This window comes from Podarcis muralis, chromosome 6, assembly GCF_964188315.1.
Source record: "Podarcis muralis chromosome 6, rPodMur119.hap1.1, whole genome shotgun sequence".
Classification (NCBI taxonomy): domain Eukaryota; kingdom Metazoa; phylum Chordata; class Lepidosauria; order Squamata; family Lacertidae; genus Podarcis; species Podarcis muralis.
In genome coordinates this window covers 86,097,385-86,116,093 of record NC_135660.1, presented here as the reverse complement: position 1 = coordinate 86,116,093, position 18,709 = coordinate 86,097,385, and the positions used below count along the sequence as shown (strand labels likewise).

The 18,709-nt window shown below is 42.9% G+C and overlaps 1 protein-coding gene across 10 annotated transcripts in view; it reads right to left on the bottom strand.

Annotated features, from left to right (window-relative positions):
- Positions 1-3,376: 3,376 nt before the first annotated feature.
- The window catches only part of USP54 (ubiquitin specific peptidase 54), a 92,794-nt gene continuing 77,461 nt past the window's right edge, over positions 3,377-18,709 (bottom strand). For 8 of the 10 annotated variants that reach the window (XM_077930665.1, XM_028729028.2, XM_077930666.1 and 5 more), the window contains 6 exons: positions 18,005-18,191; positions 13,232-14,670; positions 11,453-11,571; positions 10,293-10,430; positions 5,569-5,758; positions 3,377-4,736 (listed from right to left, as the gene is read on the bottom strand). In XM_077930665.1, the coding sequence (XP_077786791.1) occupies positions 4,084-4,736; positions 5,569-5,758; positions 10,293-10,430; positions 11,453-11,571; positions 13,232-14,670; positions 18,005-18,191 (2,726 nt within the window). In that variant the 3' untranslated portion in view covers positions 3,377-4,083. The remainder of the gene's footprint in view (positions 4,737-5,568; positions 5,759-10,292; positions 10,431-11,452; positions 11,572-13,231; positions 14,671-18,004; positions 18,192-18,709) is intronic. The other 2 variants (XM_077930672.1, XM_077930673.1) reach the window with 2 other exon arrangements.

Genomic DNA, 18,709 nt, shown 5'->3' with positions numbered 1-18,709 from the left:
TTTTATGATGGACTTATAACTGGCAAACCCAGGCTTTTATAAAAACTAGAAGGTGGTCCTGGTTCAGACTATGGGATACAGGATGCTTATCCGAGAGGGCCTCCTCTGTCTACAGAGAGGTTATTAAACTGGACAATAAACTGGTGGGCACCTTGGACTAGATCAAGACCATCCATATTAAGAAAATATTATTCTGCATCAGTTTCTACATCTAGGGGAATATATTCACCTTGTATATCTTTATGTGAACTCAGGATCGTAACAATGAGATTTTTATGAAACAACACTGATCTCTTTTTAGCTTGCTTAGACTTCCATGCTACACATATTTCTCCTTCCTAGCTTTTATTTGCTATTGACAAATAATTTTTAAGCAGCAGGTGTGACCCTTGAGGGAATGTTTTACCTGTGTAGTGTTATAAGTCGAAGCTCCTGGACCAGTTTGCTAGAGAGAACATAGGGTTGCCATATTTCAAAATGTGAAAATCCAGGCAAAAAAGCTTTTAGCCCACCACAAGCCACAAAGCTGAAAACAATCTGCATGGCTGAGCTTCATAGTTCAGACATCATCTGAAGCATGTCTAATTGAATTGTCATTTTAAGTCTACCTGAACAAAGCTACTGTATCTGTTATTCTGCAACAGAAACTGAGTAAAGGTTATTTTTACCTTTTACAATGTTGCTTGTGTGATTATTCTTTTAAGGGGCAGGAAGGGGGGGATATCAGGAGAATCCAGTCTGCCTTAAAGCATCCTGCATTACTTAAACTGAAAGGCTAAAACTAGCCTATCTAAGCTTCTTTATAAGCTGCAAAAGGATGCACTCTGCCGAACTCACAAATGTGAGGAAGCAGAACATCTAATAAATATATAGTCTCCTAACATCTATACACATTGCTACACCCGACACAGAACATGCTGAATCCTTAACCCAAGCCACATTTTCAAACACTCCTTAACTCACCTTTCTCTTCACACACATACTTCTCTCTCCACTCCCATTTATTTAAAATTATAGCTCACCTATATTAATAGTGCCTGTAGCAACATCCCTGACCACAGGCCAAGCTGATTGCAACAAAATACTCACAATATGTAGGCATTCAAACGTGATCAATTTTGCATTTATTTTCCAGCTAACCCTTGCCCCCCCCCCTCACTAGCACCTTCTTCATTAGCCTGGGTTCCAGCCAAGCGATAAGGGCATATAGATCACCACCTTGTAACCTAATTTGTGTCTTGTCTTTTGTTACCTTATTCTACCACCTTAAAAGTATTAAAATGTAAGAAAACCAGGGTCTTCACAAATCCTCATCTACAAAGCAAAAAAATCAAATCAAAAGTGAAATAGCAGCCTGTGTTTCACCTTATACTCAATGTACTTACTTTTCACCAGAATCGAGGCAGCATCCGAAGTCAGTGTTCACAATGATGCTCGCACATCTGATACGAGCCTTTGGCCTTGATTTGCAGCCCAGTAAGACTGTTTCTGGCACAGCTGTGCTCTATTCAGCTTTGTAACAAGGCAATTCACTCCAGCTGATCGCTCCTGCATCACCACTAGCAGGTGACATGAGAGCTTTTAAAAGGTTGCTCTGAGCTTGGTTGTTACTAGAGACATCATATGACAGTGCTACAGAGGAATACTGAAAATTGAATGGGCAACTATATCACATTTAGGTCAGGAGTAAAAATATTATCTGCAGCTCAGTGCTCAGACTGCATACAACCCCCCCCCCCCCAAACCACAGCATCATGTTAAATGAGCTGTACATTTAGTAAGTTGCACTGGGGGGAAAAAGTATAATTGTCAAGCAGGATGATAATTTGGCATATGTATTTAGAAGGAACACTAGGCAGCAGTCTAGGTTTTATATGGAGGTCAAGAACTTAACAATCCACTTTTCAGTCTAATAGTTTCTGTGTGGGAGCAAACAATGGTGTTCACTGTAACACTGGCAAGTCTTTGACAATATTCCCTAAAAGGATAATGTAACAATGTGCCATGCTCTTGCAGGACTAAAGCAATGAGACAAAGAAGAACAATTCACAAAGCTCAGATTTTTCACACACCAACACTCCTGGTAGAGCTAGCTCCTAAGTTCAAAATATCTAATTTTTAAAAAGCAATTAATTACTCATTCAACACACCTACCTCTTAGCAGGAGCTACAGGCAATGTAAAAAAATCCCAAAAGGAACGGAGATCATATGGAAGTCAGTAGCCAGCCCAGCCCCTTTAACAGGCAGAGAGCAGTTTTTCTTCAAATAAATTCTCAGACTAACTCTGACAGGCAGCAGATGGTATGTAGATTCCTTACCTGTTAACAAATTGTTTTATCTTTTAATTTTTATCTTTAATTACTTCCCCCCTTTCCGCCAAAGAGCTCAGGTCAGCATACATGTGCCTTACCTTTCAATTTAATATTCACAACGACCCTATGAGGTAGGGTAGACTGAGACTGATTGACCAAAAGTTGCCTGGCAAGCTTGATGACTGAGCTGGGATTTGAACTTGGGGTCTTCTTGGCCTTCATCCAACCACACTGGTGAACTTCTACATATGTTTATAGAATAAACACACTAGTATAGGGTGTTAGGGGAGAGGTAGTATTCTCTGTTGGGAGACATATTGTGCTGCTGCTGGGGTAATTTGTCCACCTTTGGTCCATACCCTGCACTCAGCTTTCACCTGTGGCTACTAGAAGCTGCCAGCATGTGACAGCAGCCACACCCTAGAAATGGCTTTGACTGGCTGGCTAAACCAGGTGAGGGTAGCCGATGGGTCTCAAATCCTTGGTGAGTTTGGGACATCTTCGGAAGAAAAGGCTAAGCAGTAAATCCTACATAAATCTGGAGAGTCCCTAAGGTGGCTGGATGGTGCCTTGGTACACCCCCTTCTAGGAACGCCTGCAGCCAAGCTGGTGTCAAACATATAGCTCTGCTTCTCTTTGGACGACATCAGTGAGGATGAGAGGGGAGGGGGAGTCCTGTCATCTGGGCAGTCCAAAACCTCCAGACACACTGCCCAGGCTTGTGCCCTGAGGTCACTTCGGTGCTGCTAATGCAGCCGTTTGTCTTCACCCCTGGAGGCACACTCCCTTGTCTCTCCAGACAGACGGATGCCAACAACATAGCAGCACGGTACTCTTACACCTCTGCCTATAGAGTGGGAAGTCCTACCTGTTTCCAGAGGTTTGCTCCAAATACAGGATCATGAGTGAACCTGTATCAGATGCCATATTTCCATAATATGCAGCTCATGTGCAAAGCAAAAGTAAGAGCTAATGAATGTGCAAGAACTGTAGAATACCAGTTTGTTAGGTTTTTTAAATCGCCTGGTTGAAAGACAAAAAGAGCAATTCATACACCACCCAATAAATATAACTATTTCATAAATTTATTTGAAAAATACTTACAAAGGCAAGTATGTTTGACCCTAAAATAGTTAAAGTGATTCTGTGTTTACAATGTTATAATTAAGTGTGCAGCCTTAACAGTCTTTGCTTTCTGAAGCACTGTTAGTCTGCTTTGAGGAAGTGGGAGAAGGCCTGATTTACACATGAGCTATGCCTTCTTTCCAGCTCCGCGCTAGCACCTACGGCAGTCATCTGTGCCTAACATCTCAACACAAAGAAGGATACATTTGCCTCATTAACCCATAAGCACTGCCAAATCTCTAACTTCAGAGAACATGGGAAGTTTATCAGGCCCCACCTAACGGAGAAGAAGAACTCAAAACTGAATAATGGGTTGGCATATGGGATTAGTAGCGATGCTTTTCATGACTTAAGTCCTTTTAAACACAGCCTGTTGTCAACAACCGATTCCATTTGCAGCTCTTGCTCTTCTTCCAATTGCTAGTGGGCCTGAAACCATTTTCTGCGGAGAGAGGCTGAGAATGGAGTCTCCAAATAGTTCCCCATGGACAGCGGTTCGGCAGTACAGAAACACAGTGCAATTAGCTACTTTTAAAGACAAGACTGGCACAGACACGGACTGAAAAAAAATCTTGCCGTCTTATCAACTATAGCTCGGACAACCTGTTTCATAAGGGGGCAATCCCTTCTGAAGTTAAAGAGACCTCACCAGTTGCTGTTGTGCATGGAAGCGGCAGCTGCACGGGCCAGCATCCTACGGTGAGCTTCAGAAGCAGATGAATAAGTTCCATCTATCATGTGCACTGGCAACACTCTCCTTGCTCCAGGCTGAGAGGTATAGCTATTCTGCCGCCAGTCTTCATCTGGGGGCATATCTACCCTTCTGGGACCTGGAGCCTTGGCCTGTGTGGGTGGCACTGGACAACCTTGAAAGCCACCTGTGTCTCTTGAAGCCCGCTGAGGTATGCTTAAGGTACTGTAACTCGTGCCAAGCGGCGACCTACAGTCAGCGGCACAAGCATCCCATTTTCCTTGCTGCAGTGGCTGCTGGAGTAAATGTTTTTGTGATCCCTTGCTTGTTGGAACAGCGTATCCCCAGTGTACTGTTTGTCTATCTGGCAGTGTTGCTGTTTGTCTGGCAGTGTGACTCATCTGCAGCCAGTGGCCAGCGGGGCCAGATGCTTCTTTGCTTCCTAAATGTTGATGAAGAAGAGGTCTCTGCCCAAGTTGAGAAGGCAGGCCCTGCTGTTTGTACGTGAGGCTCCCATAGTTCAGTGCCACAGCTGGGTTGTCTTCACCTTGGAAAGTTTCACCCCTGTCAGGCACAACCAAAATTTTTTGGATGTTCTTCTGATTTCCTGAGAAAAGGAAAAATGTAAAATTATTTGCCCCGAGCAGATGTTTTTTGTTTGTTTTTTAAGTAATGATATATCAACAATGTACCTCGAAAGCTAACAAAGGAGTTTGAGTGCTTTAAAACAAAACACTAGTAAAATTCATAAATAGCTGCTATTCATTCCTTGGGGACAATACTGAACTATAGGCAAAACCTGACTACGGCCCCCTCACACAGGGTCAACTAGGGTGATTACGACAGATATGAAATAACATACATCCTCCTTCTCCTAAAGGTGACTCCAGGGTTAGAAGGAAGAGGCAATAGGTTCCGGTTTGGGGAAAGAAAGAAAGCAACAACACAGTACTGCCCCTCGCTTTCCAAGAGTAACGGCTTCAATGGTCGGTAGGATGGTAGGGTGTTGAAAGATTGAGGGAAATGACTGGTATTCTTCATCCCATACCTCCACCAAACGTGATAAGCCTATAACTAGCATGTAAAAACAACAACGCAAACAAACAATGCCAACTCTTCTCACACCCTTTTCTTTGTGGGGGGATAGAGTCATACGACAGATATACCGCCATGACAGGATGAAGAAATACTGCTACTTAACATAGGCTAAAGATGAACCGTTTATTTTAGATGCCCACTCGCTACAGTATGGATTGAGCAGTGCGGTGTGTTAAGACAACGTACTGTGGAAAGGTCATGCATCATTCCAGGCAGCTGGAGGGATCAAAAGCATCACTATTGCAGAAGAGCCCAGCCCAGAGCCTTGTGCTACAGCTGAAGAGCGGCGTACTTACTCTCCCACGACACAGGAGGAGGAGGAGGAAGAGCCCAGTGATTACCTGATGGCCTATGTGTCTTGCCCACCATGCTAGGCACTGGTGCATCATGGGAGAGGTGCTGCAGTTGGGTTGAATAGTGCTGGGGATCAAAGGGTAACACAGGAGGAGAATCGTGAGGGAAAGTGAGGGAAGTGGTGCTGGAGGAACGGTGTCTGGCTTCCACTGGCATTTTCCTCTCATTGGACACTTCCTTTTGACAAAAGGGAAAAAGGGAAATAGAATTGAAAATAATGATTAAACACAGAACTGGGGAAAAACCAGGCAAGTAAAGAACTGGGATAACAGGTGGGGAGAGTGCAGGGACAACCGAGTGATATGGTCACTCCAAAAAGGGCGTGCAACTGCTTGTGAAGAGAAGTAGAGATGTTGTAGGTGTGCCAATCACAGTTCTCAGAACTTGTAAAAGAATTGCCAAGGTTTATTTATTAAAAAACTTGTTTATTGTACAGTTATTTTATTATTATTACTATTGCAAAATCTAGTGCAACGTAATTTGAAGACACAGACATGAACAGAATGACTAAGATCAACTGTTAAAATAAATAAAGAACCACGGTCTTCATCAAAAACAACACGTCAACATTGTAAATTAAGTGGATTAGAGACAGAGCATAAATAAAGATGCCCATGGTCAAGGATGGAAGCTATGCTCCAGCAACATCTAAAGGGCACAATACTGGCTGTCCTTGGATTTCTTTCTTAACATCCCCAGCATGTTAAGTATGTGGACAGCACAAACTATCCTCAAAGTAAGCTGAGGGTGGGGATAAGATGAAGCATTAACAGGGACATTCAGGTTTTTTCCAGGTTGCGATGCATCAAGATCTCTGGCATATGCAAGGCATAGATACCAGGTAAGCAAGGCCAGGTTTAGTTCTATTCATAATCTGAATTTGGTGGGTCTGCTTTTCAGCAATCCCACACTGTGCAAAACCATTGAAGAGCAGCGAGAGGATGGAAGGAATTCTGCATTGTAATCAACTCTCATTTTGAAGCCAGCAGTCAGTAAGAAAAAAAGGGCAGGTCGTGACTTGGAGATCTCACGCCCCACTTTTTAAATATCCAACCCCCATTTTTAAACGTTGGGGGGGGGAAGTATTCAAATGAATACATATTATCTTTAAAATGACCAATGATACACCAAGATTAGAATCATAAGATTTCAGACATAAAATAGTTCTCATTTGCTAACCCGTACATGCTAATTTTACCATATCCCCTACAACGTTTTCCCCCCTAATATCGCAGACCTGTGAAGCAGTCAAATGAAACAGTTAAACTGCAAGGAGACATGTCCATTTACACAAATCCAAGCAATTTCACAAAGTCAGGAAAATCATAATGAAGTTGGGCAAGATAAATCCCAGCTCATGTGTCTAATAATAGTAGCAAATTACAGGAATGGCTTTTATCAATGAAAACTGATCACCTGGCTTGACAATGTAGCTCTGTTCACAATCACCCAAGCTCTGGTTACCTTTCTATTTGCTGCTGTAAAGCACTCTACATGAAGCTGCCCTTGAAGATAGTCTGTAAATTTCTGCTAGTGAAGAGCTATGCTGCTCAGTTCTTAAACAGAAATTTTGTAAGCAGTTCTCAGTTGAGGTACCCTCATGACCACTGAAGTTTCCCTTCCAACTCACAACCTATCTGTAACCTGCCTTCATCCCAATCTCAGGTGCAACAAACATCTGAGTGTTAACATATGTTGGAGGATAGATAGCAGCTATCAGATTGAGGTTGAATCCTGACAAGACAGAAGTACTGTTCTTGGGGGACAGGGGTCGGGTGGGTGTGGAGGACTCCCTGGTCCTGAATGGGGCAACTGTGCCCCTGAAGGACTAGGTCCACAGCCTGGGAGTCATTCTGGACTCACAGCTGTCCATGGAGGCACAGGTCAATTCTACAAAGCAGCAGTGGCAGATCCAACTTTTAAAAGAAATGGGAGCAGCCTTTTCTCTCCCTTTTCTCTGTTTTACCCCCCACATTCTACTGCTTTAAGCCTGGTATTGCAACTGGGCTGGGGAGCAGAGGCGAAAGTCTTAAAGCATCAAAACACAGGGACACAAGATGTCCCACTCCTTTTAATACTAAAAGGTAACCCACCACAAGCAGTTTATTGCCAAACTAGTGGGCAGTTGTTAATAAATAGACATGTGCCTGGTTTGTCTCCCAAAGCAAGGAGTTGTGGCAATCTGGACAGGAGCAAAGACTGGAGATATTAAACCAAATGGGTGTGTGGGTGGGTGTTCAGCACTGCTAGAGAAGTTTAGCCTGGGTCTCTGTTCTCTTCCTTTTTGCTATCAGTCTTTATAAGCCCCTCCCTTCTCAGGTGGCAAGCAACAGCAACAAAACAATTTCATATTCAAGAAGAGTAAAAGAATTGACAATAAAAGTATAATACAGCATAAAACCAAATATACCTTAAAGCTAAAATAGATTAAAAGGATCTGGGGAAATAAAAAGGATCAATGAAAATGTCAGGTGTGTGTGTGTGTAAAAATAAAATATTGGGAAGGCATTGCACAGCTAAGGTGCCACCGCACAAAAAATCCTGTCTCTCGTAGCTGCCTGCCATACCTCATTTGGCAACAGCAGCACCCTGAGAATGGCCTCCGAAGATGTCCCTGTGTGGGCAGGTACAGGTAGGAGGAGGGAGTCCATTAGGAACCCTGGTCCCAAGCCATGGTGAAGGACCTTAAAAGATCAAAAACCCTCACTCCGAATTCAGCTCAGAAACAAAACTGAGAGCCAGTGAATATGTTGAAGCCTATGTGCTCATTTCACCCAGGCCCACTTAATACACTCATGGCCTTATTCTGAACTAAGTGAAGTTTGTAGACTGTCTTCAGAGGCAGCCCCAGGCGCAGAGCATTGCAGTAATCCAAATGGGAAGTCACCAGCACATGAATACTGAAGCAGGATTATTCCTGTCCAGGAAGGGCTGCAACTGGTGCTGGAAGTTGGTGAACGGCACTGCTTCTTCTTCCTTCCTTCCCCTTTCCCATAGGATCTCCTGGTGGAAAAGGGTCAGGAGCAGCTTTCTTTTCTCCCCGCTTGTTTAGAACCTGAGGTCAGTGCCAATGTGGAAAAGTTGCTATGGCACTGGGATCAGCCGAAAGCATGGGGTGGGGGAGAGCAGGTTTGTGATGAGGGAGAAGGTGGAGCCTGAGGCATCCAAAGCTGAAAGGGTGTGCTCCCACAGAATGGCATCGAAAGGAAAAAATACATTGCGGCATGCTTGTTTCAGCCTGTTTTTGACTGCTAGCTAGTGCCATCATGTGGACTGCACTGAGGCAGAACAGTCACATCTGAGGGGTTCAGGGGTTTGCCACGATCCTTCCAACACTTACTTAAAGAAGGTCATTGCACCCAAAGCACATGATTGTTGGGGAAAGTACACTGAGGGAGGGAGAACAAAAAGGCAAAATGAGAATGAGGAAGACTAAAAAAGATGGCTAAAGGAAGAAAAGGTATAGCGGGCTCACTGTGGAAGAAAGCCACAGAGAAAACTATTGGTGTTGATGCTGTCAAGAGAATGGAGCAGGAGGGCTCTTGCTCCACCTATTTGGGCATGTAGCTTCCTCTTGGGGGAAGTGGACTCCACGCTTAAAAGCAAAAAGGGGTTGAATTTAGCTTTAGAAAATTCAAGACATCATGCTGCATAAATGCATGATTTCTTTGTCCCTGAACAGGGAACACAAAGAATAAATGCCTTACACCAGTCTTCCCATTGCATGTGGTCTGAAAATCAAGATCTTCTCTGCCCTTCCCAGATATCCTGATCTTTCTATCAGTCTGTATGTTCATGTCTCCAGTTCCAATTCTTCCATCTTCCCTGCAGATTCCTCAGACACAAACTCAGATTTATCCTTCCAAAACATATTCACCATCTCCAGTGATTCTAAAACTCAAGGTGGGAGCTGAATACCATATGCCCTCTGAAGAAAGATTTGAGGCATTCCTGCCCCAAAGGAACACTCCTATAAGGGTCTCTTATAGGGTCTCTATAAGTGTATCTCATTTCCAAGGACTTGTATTCTGTTTTGGAGATGATGAGGAAGGGAAGCACTATTGGGTGGATTGCTTAAGCAGGCAGGTTGTACCTGCGAATAAGTCCCACTGATCACCATGGAATTCACTTCTGAATACAGGATTGCACTCTGAAGCACTTTATGACTAGTAGAAATGAGTGTATGTTGCACCAAACACAGCCCTAGAATCTTTGAAATTTGGCCATAGCACCCTATTGACTGCATGACTGTTCACAATCTTTTAACGCAAAGGATTTGGATGTGGGGTTCTGAGGGAAAGTGTTGAAAAAGCAGTTGAAAGGTTTTAGATACAGAGTAGGATGCCCCCAAGAAGGCTTGGACTATAACACTCTCCACCAGCTCCAGCCAGCATGGCCACTAGTCCTGGATGGTAGGGGTTGTATTCCAAAACATCTGCAAGGTACCAGACTGGCTACTCTTGGTTTAGAATGTATTGGTACTAAAAACAGCAAAACAACCTAAAAGAGAGGTGAAACTAAACTGACCCATGTTCCAATGGCATAAGCAGGAAGGCAATTTTTGTTAAATGAGAAGAGATGTAAGAACGGCTCATAGAACAAGCTTATTAAAATGTCCCCCCTGTTTAGAACTTGGCAATAAAGCTAAAGAAATTATTTGGGGCGGGGTGTGTGTGACTCAATCACACTCATGTTTGAATCTTGTACTTACAAAACTGTGGGAAGAAACAAGTGTCTCCTCCTTGTTTGCGAGGACGGTCCCACTGAGACTACGTGCAATGCGACGGAAGTTCTCTGCACTGTACATTTCCTCTTCTGGCTCTCTGCTGTGGTTTCTTGGGTATGGTACCTGAAGAGATGTTGCCATTGAAAATGGGCATTCAACACTATTAGCTAAAGGAGACCACAGCAATATGACACTCTGTTTCAGAAATGGACACTGAAATCACATCGATCATTAACATTTCCATTTCAGAAATGGCAAAAAAATAAGGAAGCAAAGGGGGGTATTCTACTAATGGATTTCCACTTGTGCCCCAGGACTTCTCCCCCTACACATGCTCCATGCCATCCCCAAACCCCTAGCACAGCGGGAGGAGAGAGGGAGAATATTTCAATGCACAAGCAGAAAACTTGCATTGATGGAACTACTGTCTTAGCAGTATGTTAGGTTCCACCCAAGGCTGAAAAGCAATAGAAATCACTTTGCATCAGATTTAGAAAACAATGGTATTATGCTGGATGTGGAGAAGCCATCTTAAAATGCAGCAACTATGTTCAGCATCAGGTTAGCCCAGCACAAGAACTGTTCCAGCAGAACGTGGAAATTCAAGAGTTTGCTCTGTATTGATTTAAGTCCACTGGGAAAGGACTGGCATATGTGTGCTTGGGTTTAGAACATTACAGTGGTACCTCAGGTTAAGTACTTAATTTGTTCCGGAGGTCTGTACTTAACCTGAAACTGTTCTTAACCTGAAGCACCATTTTAGCTAATGGGGACTCCTGCTGTGGCCACGCCACCGGAGCATGATTTCTGTTCTCATCCTGAAGCAAAGTTCTTAACCTGAAGCACTATTTCTGGGTTAGCGGAGTCTGTAACCTGAAGCGTATGTAACCTGAAGCGTATGTAACCCGAGGTACCACTGTATTTCTTTCATCTTATGGTTCAGTAAACCATACTAAAAAATTATTAGGCTCATGACCACGTAAACTTATTTAGCTGCCCCTACTTCTAATGCTGGATATGATGCAATGTTTAACCTAAAACAAGTATTTATAACTGCCCGGCTTCTACCTCTTCCTCACATCTTTTTAGCATTCCTTTATTTAACACAACCCTCTTTTCAGCACACATGTATAATGTGTTGCTACCTTGGAGACTGGAGATGCGATGCTTCCATAGAGGTTACGTTCAATCTCTGCTGTTGGTGTTTTTGAAAGACCCGTGCAAGCTACACCGCGCATCTTTCTGGTAGGTAAGTTTGCAGGTGCTGTGGGGGAAGGGGAGGGAAAAAAGTAGTGGTAAGCTGAACTTTTAAGTATACATCTGTACAGTGGCGTAGCGTGGGGGGTGCAGGGGGGGCCGGCCGCACCGGGCGCAACATCTGGGGTTAGGGCAAATCCACAGGTTAGGGGGCGCAAATCCACGGGTTAGGGGGCGCAAATTACTTGCCTTGCCCCGGATGCTGACAACCCACGCTACGCCACTGCATCTGTAAAACATCCAGGTTTCTCCTGCCAACCATCAGTGACCAGTACAGTAGTCTAAACTACGAGAGCTGGCGAAAAGAACAGAGATCTTTATAATCTATCCCATAAACTATTATTTTACAGGACACCGCATTTAAGGTCCAGAAACAATTGTCACAATTAAAAATTATACAGTTCCATTTCATTTTTATTACACAGATTATCAGTAGTAAAAAAATTAGCTAAATTACTCATAACTTAGTTTCATATTCCTATACTTCTCACAGCTATTACCTTAGTTTTCTTCATATTAACCAAGGTGAAAAACTATATGTGTGTTTGGCAGAGGAGCCATTTTTCACTAAGCTGCACAACTGAACTTTGCTTGGAGCACTCAAAGGCCACTGATGGCAGAACACAGGAAGAATGGTAGGGCATGGCCATTCAACACATGGAATTAAACTTACTCATCCTGTTGCCTCCCAGTTACAACCCATGCTGGCCTAGGAGCATTGCAAGCTCAGCATATACAGGGAGCAAAACCAGGAAAAGTGGAAAGATTGAAAGAAGGATATGGGAGGGGAGGGGAAGACTAGAACCTTAAGACTACGAGGGCCTTACCTAACTAAGCCCCTTCTATTCTACCAGTCCAATTTTGGCTACTACCATCAATTTAGGGAAAAGGCAGGCATGATCTGCTGAGTAAAAGACTCAGCCTACAATGTCAGAATATTGCATAACCGTGGCTTCTTCCTCATGAAATCATTGCACATTTCTATTTTTTAAACCTAGGGAAAGCCACAGCTTGGTAAAAGTTTGTAAAAATTGCAGTTCCAGATGCCAAGCTAAGAGAGTTGACTGAAGATAGGTCATGATTAATGAGAATTGCTGCAAAACTGTTTATTATCGTGTTCATAAAAACTGAATTCTTCAGAGGAATAATAACCCATCAAATTTGAGGCTCTGGCATAGAAGAAAAATAGGTATGACTTGTAGGAAATAGTACAAGAGCACTCCAGTTAACGGCAGAGGTTTGAGCTTTTGCATGGAGCTTGACAGTCGTGCGCACCAAGGGAAACCTTTACAAGGAATGTGCACAGATCGAATGAAGAAAGTAACTGAACATCAAAGCATATCAGCGCAGAGGAAAACGTTGGCAGCATTTTCCTGGTGATATAGATTTCTATGCAAAACTTGTGTTTATTTCAATGACATGTACGTTTTACACATTTGTTTCCAAAAATTTCATACTGTGCCTTTTTGAGCAACAGAAATTATACTGCAAACTCCCAATGTTACCAACTGGTGCAATACATGTCAAAAAATGAAATGCCACTGGCCTTTAATTTAAATTGAAATGCCTTTTATACACTCCAAGGCACTGAGTACTTGCAATATTTTGCCAGTCTAGGCCCCCATATATATATATATATATATGGCAATTCATAGCATTTAAGTTACCTGTCTTGCCCAATGGATGCCAGGGATTGTCCAGCCTTCCTGATACAGACTGGCTTGTCTGAGATGCCTGTAAGCTAGCCTGATACAGTGACTCCAGCTCAGAAATCTCCTGTTCTGTGTCTTCATTCCACTGTGGGTGCTTCTGTATTGGGTCCTCCCCAAAGGCTACTTGATGAGACACAGGCGACTTGTTCCTAGGCACCGGAAGACAGGTAGCACTCTTGCAATCCAGCTGAGAACTGTAATACCTTTTAACATTGTCTACCCAACAGTCCACAGGCATAGATGTAACCAAGCCAGCAAGATTGCCGTCATTCATCTCTCTCACTTCTCCCTCGTGGTTGAACTTCCCTGGGGATAAGTCAGGATCTACGGAACATTGTTCCCCTTTGTTACACAGTTCTTCATTGTGTGACCCAGAACTCTCGGACGTTTTACTGTGAGCACTAAAATAATTTCCGGAACTGAACTTGTCTCTAGAACTTAGGCACGAGTTCAACTTTTCAGCAAGCCATATTCCATTCTCTTGCCTTCCAACTACTGGCTGCCTATGCCCTAGGAATTGAGGGTTGCTGAAGGGCTCCTGTTGTAACATTGGAGCATACTGATCATGACAGACAGACCCTTCCCTTTCTTTCTCATGAGTGCCCTCCTTCTGGGGGACACCCTGCAGCCGCTGAAATTGCTCTGCAAGGGAGCGAACATGCCCCTTAGCACTGATCATCTCAGGTTTCAGAGAACCCCCACTGACAAATTCTTCCTGTGAGTGATGTAAACTCTCATGGCTGTTTGCTCTTGGGTACCTATTTGCAGTCTGCAATGGATCTGGAGGACAGTGGGGCAAAGGGGAAAGAGAAGTCAGGGTTATGACGTGATTGGCCCACTGCTGCTCAACAAGAGGCCTCTCTGGAAAACTTGATGGTTTGAAGCATGGATTATGAATGCTGTTTTTATCAGATGGTGCTTGCGCTGGATGTGAAGAGGGGAAGAGCGTAGGCAAAGATCCAGAGTTTACCATGTTACTTTTCAATTTGCAATATGGTGTGAGAGAAGCCACTATGTTATGCACTTCTTCGAGCTTACTGCTACTGCTGCAATCCTTATTGTCTTTTAGACTAGCGGGAGAGACTCCCTCTAGCACTGGATCATGGCAGACTTCATTCTCCGTTCCAGTGGATCTGTCACCCACCCCATGTCTACTTGGAAAAGAGGGAGCTCGATCACTGAAACCAGCAGAAGCAGTTTGAAAGTTCAGAGAAGGCTTGCAAGAGGGGTTGCTTTCAGGAGGAGGTGGGAGAAAGGACGTGGGATAGGATGACTGCATTTCATGATGGGAAGCAGGTGGATGGAAGTAAGAACTGGACCCAAGTTCTGCTTCTCTGCTGGGTTCCAGTACAATCTTCTGGCTCAGCAGTACTTGGAGCGGGCCAGTCTGTTCACTGAAACACACATAAAATCACAGTCAGTTTTTAGTGCTTCTTAACTGGAAAACAAATCTTAGGATGAATTTGAAACCCCTTGTGCTCCACCAATGCCCACTCTAATTCACCTTCAAGGCACCAAGGCACATTGTTAATTCTTCTAGCATTTAAAAATAATAATAAATTGGTGGGGTGGGAGAAGAAAGGCTACTGATTTCAGGATAACATTTAGTCTTCTTACAGGCATGAGTCCCATTGGTACTTATCATCATCATTAACAAAGCAGTATCCATAACAAAGAGCTTTGGTGTGCATTCTGTCAATATACTCCTAGTTAAAGTGCATGTGAAATGCAGTTGCAGCTTGGAAGACATCTAGAGGGAAACCCAAACATGGAGTATGTTTTTTTAATCTGAGTAGGGCGGAGGAGATCCTCATAAAACCAAGAAGATGCAATTCCTGGCTTATGTGCATCATCTACTGTGTTATGGTAGAACTCTTCTTATAACTTATTTTCTCCACTTTTTTTTTTAAGTTGAAGTTTTCCAAAAGCAAGTGTAAAAGGAAGTTTGAAGCTATCATGCAGAAGATTCAACCAGTAAGCACTTTAGATGGAGTTGACTCTTCACCCTGAGAACCAGGGACTATAATAGTGTTACAAGTTGATTTACTCTCCATATTAAAAATTATCTTTGAAGTAATGTTGTTTTAACATGAGTATTTCTGTAACAGATACATATCTACAAAATATAATACAGTGGTACCTCGGGTTAAGTACTTAATTCGTTCCGGAGGTCCGTTCTGAACCTGAAACTGTTCTTAACCTGAAGACCACTTTAGCTAATGGGGCCTCCTGCTGCTGCCGCACCGCCGGAGCATGATTTCTGTTCTCATCCTGAAGCAAAGTTCTTAACCCGAGGTACTATTTCTGGGTTAGCGAAGTCTGTAACCTGAAGCGTATGTAACCTGAAGCGTATGTAACCTGAGGTACCACTGTACGTAAAATAATACTTTTTGTGAATATGGTGATGTCAAATTTTAAAACTGTGATAGAACTTTATTTTCCAGAGATCTTATTTTCACTCATGTCTGTATAATACACGCCATAGGGATCTAAATTAGCGTACAGTACACCACAGCACACTGTAATGGAGGAAATAACCAGAACTCTAGGCTAATAACATGGTGAAGATATCACCTTTTGATGTCTTCTAAGTTTTTCTCCACAAGAGATTGTCACAAGCACAACAGTGGATGAGAGGAATGAGAGGAAATGGGGCAATATGGTCCGTTTTCAATGTAACGTCTCTCCAACGACCACCATAAGGTGGGTAAATTGAGAACTATTAAATCTGAAGCAAAACTAGTATGGATTTTGGAAGAAATACCTAAGGACGGAGTCTCTTTTCTCCAGCCCTTTCTGCCTGCCCCCAACCCAAAGTATTTTGGCTTTCACGCCAGATTCCAGCTAAATTTCAAAAGGACTAGGAGAAAGCTGTAACAAGCAAGACAGCATAAATCTGCATTATGTTATTTGTGCTTTTTAAAAAGCATACTCAGACTGGCTGCTTTTATTCTGAAGAAAAAGCAGCTGTGGGTCCCAAGTCTGAAATGTGTTCTTGGTTTGGATTTGCGGATCATACCAACTTCCTGCCCGCCACTCGCTCTCTTCACACCCACCTCAACTGCTCTTTGTCCTTTACCTATAAAGCAATTTGGCCATATGATACAGCTATTGTTGAAGCTGAGGAAAATTTGAACATGTGTCTCTTTTCAGATGCATCTCTGAAGTACTAGAGTAGGGAGGTTCTCATCCCCCTTGATACTAAGAGAGTTTTCCTGCTTCCAAGTCCCCAAATTTCAGAACACAGGAAGCAACCCTCCAATGCATGGAAAAGAAACGGCATGTTCCAGAACTGAGCAGAAGTCAGGATACTTCCAAAGACTGACTGACTATCTATCTACTAAGGACTTCACTGAATACTAGTTTGGAAAAAGGCATGCTTCCACATTTTATTTGCTAGTTTGTGTGCATTTTGGGACATTAGATACAATTTTAAAAATCAGCTTGCTACCACATAAGTATCGATCCTGGTTCAGTACCTGTAACTTGGCGTTGACAATTTGACTGGTACTGAAGAACATGCTCAAACACTTTGTGCCACATTCTAAAACTACTTTGCAAACTAGGAAGCCTCCATACACACAAACTTGGTTAAAAAAAAAAGAATTCAGGATTTGCAGAAATCAGACAGTAACTGATTGTATGGCAGTCAGTGTTGGGTTGCTGGGGTGCACACACCCTGCGGACAGCTATTGCAGGGTCATCACTGTGATTTCCAAAAATGTCCCATCAAAACTCATCAATAGAAGGGCTTTCTTTCATCTACATGGCATATTCAACTTTGGTATTGTAAAGCATTTCTTCTTCTTTTTTACTCTCACTCATTCACATCTTCTCATTTTTGCCTTCACACGGCTCCTTTTTTAAATGGTACTGTCATCTATCTATTATTTTTTTCTTTGTGGTGAAGAAAACCTGCCTGGGTTAGCAAACTACTATCAATTTCTTTAAATACCTTACTAGACAATTGTTTTATTGTACAATTAATGCAAAGTTGTTGCACTTGGCTGTTGCAGTGGATCTCTCTCTCTCTCTTTTTCTTCTTATAAGTGATTCTGTTTTGTTTTCACAGCATCTAAACTGCCATTTTGTTGTTGTGATTCCCCCTTAGCTAGGCACATGCAGTAAAATTCCTTGTGTGCCCCTGCTTGTTGGCCAACATCCACAGTATCACTAGTGATAAGGAACATTCACTGTGCTCCTATGCCCACACCATTCTCAGCCTTTAAAAAAGGAGAGGTACTATTATTTCCTGTTGGAAGAATGGAAGAAGAGTGGCCTTTAGAAATGAGCACAGCAAACCCCCCAAAACCAGCAAGCTTACTGCCTTATGAGCAGCATTCCTCAACCACTGTGCATACTTTGCAGACTTTTAAAAAATGAGATGTATACTTCCATCTTCAGCACTAGAATGCATATTCCACCCCCTACCCCTGCCAAACTGAACATTTCCATTAAAACAAGACACCTTTCCCACATCTGTTACAGAGGCATTAACCTTTTAATGGATTGTGCTCCTAGTTCCGGATCAGGGTTTTGCACTGTTCAACACCAAAAAAGCAAAATCCAATTATTCTCACCACCTGGAGAGGTCCACGATATTCTAAGTTCCTTGGGGGCATGAGTTAAAGAAGGGGTTTCACACAAACCGGGGAACATATAAGCTCACTTCTTCTTTCCAGATCAGGCCCAATTCAGATCTGGAGTACTGCAATATTCTTAGTCTACCTTGAAGATTGGGTCATGTTGCCCCCCAGTGGCGGGTGGCGGGTGGGCGGCGGCTGTGCTGGCTGCTGTTGCTGCATGCGATCCTGGAGGCTCCGTGCTTTTCGGATACAGATTTGCAGCTTCTTATCGACTAGAGCTCTGCTGTGAGTGCTAGAGCTGGCATCATGCATGGCAAGTCTTAGTTTAGCTAAAAAGCAAAAGAAAACATAGCAGAAACAAAAACAAAACTGGGGGGGAGGGAGAGAAAAAACAAAAGATGCAACAAAAACATAAAAAAGAAACATGCAAATACTGCCACAGAAGAGTCCACAAGGATGCATCCGTTCCCATTAATGCACATTCAGGTTAGCTATGTGTCCAAACAGGTTAATCAAAACTGAAAAGATACGAAGCTGAGCAAAATTGTTTTGTTATTTTTCTTTTTTTAGGAAACCCCCTCTTCTCTGTGACATGGGTCACTCCCTGATGCATTGATGCAACTAATTGTTTCATTTCAAATGGCCGTGTTTAGCTCCAAATACTGTAATAATACTCTATATACAAATGAATCTGGTCAGGATATGAAATCCAAGATATAGCCAGTTGGGACACTTGCTACCAGAGCCTTTACGAAGTCTGTATTTTGCCTACTTGTTTCCTTTAATCCATGAGAACAGACTTCCAAAAAGAAATACTTTCAACCTTCCAAAGCCATGACATTAGAAA